General features: G+C 34.6%; 1 protein-coding gene across 1 annotated transcript; it reads right to left on the bottom strand.

Moving 5' to 3' along the window:
* Window position 1: 1 nt before the first annotated feature.
* On the bottom strand, window positions 2-9,842 carry LOC100366941 (electron transfer flavoprotein subunit beta-like). The gene is made up of 6 exons (XM_002741232.3): window positions 9,752-9,842; window positions 6,357-6,515; window positions 3,713-3,871; window positions 1,880-2,101; window positions 1,124-1,318; window positions 2-202 (listed from the first exon to the last, which is right to left on the bottom strand). The coding sequence occupies exons 1-5, from the start codon at window positions 9,806-9,808 to the stop codon at window positions 1,148-1,150; spliced, it is 768 nt and encodes a 255-aa protein (XP_002741278.1). The 5' UTR covers window positions 9,809-9,842; the 3' UTR covers window positions 2-202; window positions 1,124-1,147.
* Window positions 9,843-10,516: the final 674 nt, after the last annotated feature.

The raw sequence follows: 10,516 nt of genomic DNA, 5'->3' as shown, positions 1-10,516 counted from the left end.
GTTTCTATTTTCTCCTTTTAATGCCAACCCATAAACACAGAAAGCGGAAAGTTTTGTACAAATCTTTGTCTTGGATAAAATCTAGAAATGCAACAGTTACAAACTGTCATATACCCCTGATATTTTAAATATGGAAATAATAATGTCCATCTGATTCTATAAGCATCCATGGTAGATTCTATGGACACCATGTATACCAATGCTGTAAGAAAAAGATAAATACAAGTCATTGTCAATGACACGTCCCCGTTCCGTTCATATTTGAGTGACATATACATTCAAAGCAGATCATGACCGAAATCTCAGATCACTTTCAGTGGTCTGATCCGAAATGCACCTGCATATGTACAACACATTGTACTAAATCTGAACAAAATCCATCCATGCATGACTGAGATCCGGTTTCGGAATTGTGAAAATAAGTGATTTTTATGCATTTTCGGCCTTAAAATGGCCGCTCTTCGGCTATCGTTAATCGGATCATGAAAAAAATGCATGTGCATATGTCCCATATAATGTGTGATGCATGAGTGAAGTTTGAACTTAATCAATCCATGCATGTTCGAGATACAGGTGATCACGGACGCACACAGGGCAAACCATAAGTCCCCGTTTTCGGACTACGTCCGAACGGGGACTAATAAAGTACAGTATAACTATATAGTTACATGTAGTAGATTCAAAAGTGTATACAGAAATGTTCCTGGTGTGTTTTTACAAATAAAATGACAGTCTGTCGTGTTGATGGGAAAGTACTGGTAAATGTAGTTACATGTATTTCAGGGCATGAAATTTCTTGGTAGCCTGTTGGGCTAACAGTTTTAAAAGCCGATAGCTCTGTAGCAATACTGGACAGTCTATTTGAGTTTAGTAGGTAAGAGAGTCATGCAAAAAGTGTGAATACAAATAAATTAATGTCATATTTGCTGAATTTGTATGGAACAGTTGCAGCTTTTATAAAAAAAAAAAAAAAAAAAGATTGTCATTATTGTACATTTCTAGTAGTCTTATTGGACTACATTTACAATTTTTTTAAAATAATAGCCCCCATGACAACTCTTCCAAAATTGCAGTGGTTTACAGTATCATGCAATATATAAATAGACTAAATTCAAGTACACACCTAATTTGATTCCTTTACTGATGTCTATATACAACCAACATCTTTCAATTTACTAACTAATTCTTCTGCACTCTCTACTTTAACACCAGCCTCTCTGGTTGGTGGGTCGTCAACTTTCAATACCTCAACATGTGGTGTCATATCAACACCCAAGTCAGCTGGTTTCTTCTTTAACATTGGCTTCTTTTTAGCTTTCTAGTAAAGGAAAATATGACAATTATATTGGAGGTGAAAAATTATACTCACTATTTTACATATAGCACCAAAAATGGAATTTACCATTCTGTAAAAAGCTGCATCTGCAATTGCTCCAATGTTTGAATTTCTCTGTTACAATTGTATGTTGGTTAAACCATGTCACCAACACTGAACACATTCCACTTATTTGCACTAAAGTTTGTGATGGAATCCAGATCAACAATTTTCCCGAAAAAATGTTCTCACTCTAGTCATGCACTTTTTAACAATAGTGATTGGCTAATTACTGTAAAATACTTGGCTTTAGTTGGAATTAATTTTCGCTAAAGACATTTTGGGTGTTTTGTATGGAATTTATTTTTACTAATTTTTGACGAGTTAAATGTAAAATATAACAAAAAAGGTACATGTATATTTGCTGGATTTTATTTTCGTTGAATCATTCTTTCAGCAAAAATTCATTCCAAGCGAAAATAAAGTATTTTACAGTATTACACAAATCAGACATTTTGCAGATATCATTCACAAACTAAACCAGGGTACCGGAGTGACACTTACCATGATGTTTGGTAATGTTGCATATCTTGGTTCATTCAACCTGAGATCAGCTGTGATCACGCATGGCATCTTGACTTTAACAGTCTCAAGCCCACCGTCAACCTCTCTTGTCACTTTGAGATCACCATCTTCAACAACAACCTCCGATGCAAATGTTGCTTGTGGCCAATCTAGATAGGAAGCTAACATCTGACCCGTCTGGTTACAATCATCATCAATTGCCTGCGATTGAAGAAATTTACATCATAATTAATATGATTTGCAACCATTTTGAAGAAGTGGCATGCTAGCATTTGGATTCAGGTGTTGTTGGTATGCTACATACAGCCAAGCACAAAGTATAGAGACTCTAATAGTGGACTACTAAGTTTTGGAAAACTGTAGCCTTGGAACAGGCACAAGAAATAGTACTGTAAAATCTATATTAGAAGCCGCGGTTTCTATTAAAATGGTACAGTGCAACAGAGGGGATGCGGCTTCTATTAGAGCATCTACACATATGAGAAAATGTGATTTTTTTGGTTTTCATTTATTCAAAAAGCATGGGTGCAACTTCTATTAGGGATGCGGCTTCTAATACAGATTTTACGGTGTACGCTAATTTTTAGCCCTGCATGTAGATGTATTGATGTATCAGTATGTGGGTCATTGCGTTTGGAGTTTAACTCTTCGTTGGATTTGAACTTGGAAGTTTTGGGTCACAAACCTGACGTACGGTAACAATTGTTATCATATTTTCTCTATTAGTAGTGCATACACTTGCATAAAAAATTAAAATTTTTCTAATCGAGTGTACACATTCAATAACTATTCTTCATTTCATGAGTATCTACATTGTATATGAGTCAAGAAATATTATAACAAATCAAAATAACCTGCATTTTAACAAACACATATCATTTCTAAAAATGCATTTCATCCTCGTCTAGTGTGATAATGGAATGATCCCTACTGTGTGTGTGTCAATGGAATGGGGTCATCAAGTCTAGATTGGACAAAAATCAAAAATGTTTTGCAAAGTTGCAAGCCATCTTGCTAACTGACTGTCGGAATATTTCCCAGAACTGCTGTAACATACTAGCCTAGACTGGTGGAAGTACCTCAATTACTGGTAAACAAGGTTACCACAAAGTATACCAGTCACTGCAGCCTCTTTATTTCATGCTGTGGCTTACCTCACCCAGGCTAACATGAACCACTTTTAATTATTTAAACCCCTAACCTATACCTGTATCAATTACAAATCAATAACAACCAGTATTCTAAAGGGTGTTCTCAAGTTTTCAAGGTATTTTATGTATCCCCAAGACACCCCAATCCAATGTAGAATATTTTAAAATATTTTGTAGATTCCAAGCGTACAATTTCAGAGCATATACAATGTAGTACTTTTAAAATTTATTGAATTTATTTTATAAGTAGAAACAAAGTCAAATACGGTAGTACAACAAATTCACTAAGCTTTAATACACAACAAAAATATTACTGTAGAATACATTATTTTCGCTTGGAATTAATTTTCGCTATTTTCGCTGAAGAAATGATTCAGTGAAAATAAAATCCAGCAAATATACCTTTTTTCCTATATTTTACATTAAACTCGTTAAAAATCAGTGAAATTAAATTCCATACAATACACCTAAAATGCCTTTTCAGCAAAAATTAATTCCAGCAAAAATAAAGTATTTCACAGTATTCAAAAACATAAACTTTTCCTTGTTTATATGATAAAAAATTAAGTTGGCCACCCCACCCCAAAACAACCTTACAAGATTATTGACAGATTATTTTGAAACTTCAAAGTTGTGCAATGACAGCAGGAATCACACTTACTTGCTTTCCAACAATAAACAAGTTGGCGTCTTCATCCTTTGCTAATTTTGCTAACATTTTTGACACCTGTAAAGGGCCAATTCCTTCGTATTCTTTCTCGGCTATTTCTACATGAATTGCACGATCTGCACCCATGGCTAATGCTGTACGTAATGTTTCCTGTGAATTGAAACAGAGCACACAAGTTGTATAAGGTGCACCTATGGCTAATGTTGTACAACATGCTTCCTGTGCGCATTACTACATGTTGAAAAAGCGACAGTTTTAGCGAATGATAAAATGATGTAATAGCGAAATGTTAATTTAGCGAATCTCTCTTGTCATTGTTGATTTCCTGTTTTCACAATACTTGTCTGTTGCATGCCAAAACAAATGCGCAGTTATCACCTCCATAAAAACAAAGAAAAACTGTCAAGTGTAATTTTGAATTTATAATGAAGTCATTAGCGACATCTTGAATTAGCGAATCAGTTCTCTTGCTAAATTTGCTAAAAAAGACATGCTTGCGAAAAAGACATGTTTTAAAGTAGTACTTGTGTGCACATTTGAATCAGGTGATATATTAATATTATTAGTGAGGAAACAAAATGACCACCAGTCAGCCATTTTTGTTTAGAATTATGAAAAAAAAAAAATTTTAAGAGTAAATTTGTTAACAGATTATTTGAAAGGGGGAATAAAGTATTGGATATGAGCTGTAAATACATACATGGATTTTAGCAGATTTCTATAAAGTGGTAGCAATGTAAACCTTTGTATGTGAGGCTTCCAAAAACACACAATATTAGAAGACTAAGTTGCTTTAGTAGCTTGCATCATAGTACTGTCGTGTTTCAGTAACAAAATTGTACATAATTGTACACAATACACTAGCCAATTAAACTTGAAAATGGGTAAAAGTGAACTACCGGTAATCAACATATGGTGTTTGTCACACTTTTGGTATTTAATTTATATTCGTGATTGGGTGCACGTAACGTAGTGATACATTATACGTGATTGGACAATGCAAACCAGATGGCGTGTTGCCACTAGTGCATTGATAGTTGGAACCACCTGGGGTTATGAAATTAATTAACGTATTTAAACTTCACACATGCGTGTGGTCGGGCAGTTTTGCCAGAGGTTGTTGGAGAGTACATGCTTGCTGTACGATCGTTGTCGTCAGTTTAGGTCGGCCATGGTAATGTTCACTGAGTCAAGTTACAGGTGAAACTCTGGTTTAAAGTCATTGGCAAGTAAGTGGCCTGTAATTTAAATGGAACCGAATTGAATTGAACTGAACTGAACTGAACGAGTTACCCGATTTGTTGAATGAAGCCTTGGCCTCGTGTCAACAGTCGCAACAGTGGTTGGCGAGACAGAACCTTGCCTATTTTTGTACGTAATATTATACGCCCCGAATACGCTTATTATCATAAGGAGTAAATTACTTTGCTATTGTCATGCGTTTATTTGCTCTTAGACAACTGTGTGGTGTGGGGCACGCTTTGGAAACGTGGTACCGTGGTGTCAACAAAGACTACTGGGACACCGGGTAGAAGCTGACGGGGACATTGTGTTACTAGTCTGGTCTGCGTCCTACTGAACTACTACGTAACTGGTGGTGTAACGGGAGCACACTCGTAATGGATTGAGAAGTCTAGGTTCGAATCCTAGCAAAGCTGACGTGGAAGAAGTCACAAAGGAACCGGTATACACACCGCAACGCCGTCGCTCTATTAATTGTTGTGTAGGACAATTTACTTGTTATATTGTGAGCTTATTGAAACCAGTACTTGTCATTTGTTTGTATGCTAGTGATATTGTTAATTTAATGTAATCTTGGTTTGTTGAGTTGCGTCGACCACTCGTTATATAGTATAGAATCGTTTAATTTATCCCTGTTTTAATAAGGGGTACCCTGGTTAGGACATTGAATGTGTCACGTCCTGAATTGTATTTATTTAACGCGTTTGTAATAGTGTCATGTGTAGTAAAATAGTATTGTGAATATTCAAATACGATAGTTTCATTGCATTTAATTGTATGCCAGTGCACGATTATGGATGGAGTAGCAGGACGAAGGTATTTCTGACCGAGCTTGGTGACAGTGTTCCTGTAACAATCCACAGCCCATATCACATGACTTTTTTTGACCAATCACAGAACTGTACAACAGTGTCATTTTATGCAGTAGTCATAGACTTCTATATTGCAGTTACACCATGTCTGGGAACATCAAAGAAACTGAAGTTTTTATTTAAAGAATGACGACCGTCACAATGCATCATGGGTCCAATACAACAGCATTTAAAATACATTGAATAAACACCGAGAAATAATTGTAAACTTATAGTAGCTGCTGAATTACTATGTCAAATCAAGAAAAACAGACACTCATGTACGGCAGCTAATAGCGGGGATGCCTGGTGGCTGGGAGGAAGAAATGCTGTGGCGTGAAGCTAGGCGATTAGATGCCGTACACAAGTGTCAGTTCAAGACATGCAGTACATGTTTACCTTGATTTAACATAGTATTTACCATGCCATTTGATTGGTGTTATTTACATGTAAAATACATTACTTGTTTGCTAGAAATTTGAAGACATGTTGCAAGATGATGATAGACTTATAATGTTATGTAATAAACTTTGACCCCATACCTGACATTTTGCTGGACCACAACTCACAGCAACAATTTCTTTGGCTATTTTCTTTTCTTTTAACCTGACTGCTTCTTCTATGGCTATTTCATCAAATGGGTTCATGCTGTGTTTCACGCCATCGGTGACAACACCCAATTTATCTGGACGAACACGTACCTGAATATAAAAAAGAAATGATTATAATTCATTTGATATAAACATTGAGAATTTCATCAACCAGTTAGTGTATGTAGTAGCAAGAAATTAAGTCGGTCCAACCACAACTATTGAAGTATACTAGGAGCTCGGGAGCACACCGAATGAATAAACACAGTTTGCATTTGGATGTACAGCTGTTACCCTGAAGAAGACGATCCTAGCATCGTCGAAAAGTTGGTTTTTATTTCTTCTATTCAAGATGTTTAAGAACTGGTTGAGCAACCTTTTGTATTTTAAAATTACAGTTAGTGTAGCCAGAGATGTTTGTAATTTTGTACTGTAGTTTAGGAAGGTTATCTGGTTAAATAAGCAATTTCCCCAAATAACTCTGGACTACTTTTTGACAATTATCTCTGTACAGCTGTACAAATATATTAGGTGTAAGAAATAGACAAATTGACAGAATAAAAATAATGATACAAGTTGTTTCAGTAACTTGTTCTACTTGACTACACAAGGAGTCTTGTTCTAACTTGTTCTACACAAGTGTTTTTTAATTAAAATTTGTAATTTGGAAAGTACCATCAACATATTTCACATTAACTCAAAACCAATTTTCTTCCATATAACTACTTAAAAAGTTGAATTAATAGCATAAAAACAAAACTTCCAAACTATAAAATAGTTAATTAATTTTATGATGCTGAACTACATTGTGTATGCTCTATTAAATGTGCATCTCAATAAGAAATGCACATTTCAATTTTCAATTAGTGTTTTGTACACTGAATCATTAAAATTATATTTAGTTTGACCATGGACAGATGCAAGTGCATCATTAACATGAGATCATAGCAATTTCGGTTTTGGTATTGATTCAACTTTCTGAGTTGGGAAGTTTGGAAAATTAATTTACATACATTGATCCATGATGCGCTAAGTCATAAAAAGCCTAACATTTTTGATTTCTGGAAATCCATAAACCCTACAACTGCCTAGGTTTGGTAGCCTGTTTATCTTATTAGCCATGCAAATATATACAAACATCACATACTATGGACCACCAAGAGAATGGAAATACTCTCTGTTGATAGGTCAGTGTGAATGTTAAATATTGAACCTTCTCAATTGTTTAATCTCTAAATTTCAGACAAAATGGCGATGTTAATTGATCTTTATTGATTAGTGATAGTTTTGATGGTGCGATAAAAGAAAATATTATGTTTTCATAAGTTTACTTTAGATATCATTTGGCATTGCACATGTTTGTTTTACACAAGTCTATGGGAGAAACCATAGCTCTTCTGTGTCAATAAAATTCTAGTATCTAAAAACAACAACTTTAAGCAAAAGTACAAAGATGAAAGACCAACACAAGAAGACCCATGGACCCACAGCTACAGGTACTGAATTATTTCAAACTCAAAAATGACTTCATAACACTACAACTTATTAACTGTTATTTGCGGCCAAAAAAACCCACCATGGTAATATTGATATAATCACTACGGTACCGTATTTGTCCGATACCCTGAGCGATGTTTTAATTTTTGGGAGATGAACTCATCATTTTCACAGTGATTATAACAGCTTATTATCAAACACTAGTCATGATTTCACTTTGTATTCTTGAACAGGCGTGACTACAAAATATGTAAATTGACTTCAACTGGACGGGGCCTGAATGGACTGAAATGTTCCAAAAATCTAAATCAGAATACTTACAGAACATTTCTGAAACTTTGATCTGCACTAGATATTATCTGTGATTCATAGGTAAAACATATTTCGTAACCAAAAGATCGCCCACATGCTGTAACATAGCCCATGAGCGAGGTTTTTGATGGGCGGTGTAACAAATAAATACAGTGACAGGACATATGATTTCACCTTAACAGCCACATATATATACTAAAATATGTAAATGAAAACAATGTGTGGGAGAACCAACATCTGCATAATGCTGCCTCTATAACAAAAAAGGTTATGGACAATCTCCGAAAAATATTCAAAATTAACAGTCAAGAAAAAATGCAGGATGACAACAAAGGAAAAAAGCAAAAAAACAAATTGCGTACATACAGAATGTTAAAAAATGACTGCTCATATGAGAAGTATCTTTCAGTAATAAAAGACTCTAAACATAGATCAGCACTAACAAAACTAAGAATTAGTGCTCATGTTCTACAAATAGAAATGGGTCGCTACAATAAAATAGATGCATGCAAAAGGAAATGCCCTGTGTGTGACCTAGACGAAATTGAAGATGAAAAACATTTTCTGCTTAACTGAAAATTACATTGTATATGAAAATGAAAGAAACCAACTAAACACTAAGTCAAAAATGTCACTCCCAAACACGACAGATGAAGAAAAAATGATAGCTATGATGAACAATGAAAATAAAACAATTATAAAACTAGCTAAATACATATACGAATGTTTCAAAATTAGAGAAAATAACATGAAAGAGCCTTCATTCTCATCCAAATAAACAACATTATTAATATCAAGGCATATCTGCAAGGTTTTTTTTTTATATTTTTTCTGTTATCATCATTTTTATGATATTTTATCTTATTTTCCTTCTTGTTTTTTTTTCATCCACACTTTATTGTAATTTAACTCAAGATCCTATAAAGGATACGATATCAATAAAGTTTATTATTATAATTATTATTATTATTATTATTATTATTATTATTATTATATATATATATATATATATATACATACACAAGTCAAGCCGCTGTGTTAATTAGAAACACAAATTATAAATAACTTAAATTATTAAAAAAAAATTGTAGACACAAAAAGTAGAACTATAAATATGATATCAGTTTAGAAGCTGTGGCCTTTCCCGTCAATCAAGATTGTGTCACCAGTGCCAGGAGGCCGGTGCCAATGTCAATCAAAACGAATTTGTTTTGAGGTCAACGATGTCGTGCCTGTTGCACCTTTTCAACAAATCTCATCAAAATAGTTAATAACACAGCAACACTAAGATGAATAAAACGTTTAATATTTCCTTAAAACAGAAAACATAATAACTCACCGGCAAGTGTTTATAACCTGTAACACCAACTCGTTCGTGCCAACAAATCGTGTACTGCCTAATCCTCGCACGAGCAATTACAACGAGAATATGGACTACTATATTCGTCCGCCAGACGTAAGATTTCGGCAGCATAAAATATATAATAAGCTACCATTTTATAGTGAGATTGATTATCTATGTGACAAGAAATACTGACCTTAACCGCATAATCTATGACACGCTTGCATCCGACGAGAACTCTAAGCGACGCCATTTTACAGAGAGGTTGAAGAGTTCAATGGCGAAATCTCGTTAAGTGCGAGAGTTCCGCGGTAGTTGAATGTACGCCTGTTGTGAAACGGAAATTATCATTTTTAGAGTATTACGTATGGTAGTAACAACAACAATAATAATCATTTATTATGAATTAATTATTATGAAGTCATAAATCGCATGACCGTGTTTATTGGTCTATTACGTAAAATCATGAAGCTATTGCATGGCACCATGAAATAGCATTATTTTTGTTACAGTGACGTATTTTGAGAAACTTGTCCTAGTATTTTTTTAAAAATCGTAATTTTTAGAACAATTCCATGAAGCACAATGATATAATACATGTACTATCAAAATGGCCACTATACACTAAATTACAACCATCATTTTCTCGAACATTAAGCTGGTGACCCCAACTTTTTTTAAGTCAATATATGCCTGGAAGTACAAATTATTGGGAAATGAATAAATTCATGGAGGATTTACATCCATGAGTAGGCTTCTACCTTGAAGGGCGGCAGTCGTCGTGCCGCGTCCTGTTCGATATGGGACTCATAGCGACGTATACAACACATGTAAAATACATTGTTTGTTTACGTGAAATGCGAACACGCGCTGCGCGACGACCACGGCCCTTTAAACCACAGTCCCTCGTGGAGGGACTGTGTTTAAACATAGAATCGTCTTATCTAAGTGGAGATATTCA

Source organism: Saccoglossus kowalevskii, chromosome 5 (genome assembly GCF_978046115.1).
Source record: "Saccoglossus kowalevskii chromosome 5, keSacKowa6.1, whole genome shotgun sequence".
NCBI lineage: Eukaryota > Metazoa > Hemichordata > Enteropneusta > Harrimaniidae > Saccoglossus > Saccoglossus kowalevskii.
This window is presented reverse-complemented; position numbering and strand designations above follow the sequence as displayed.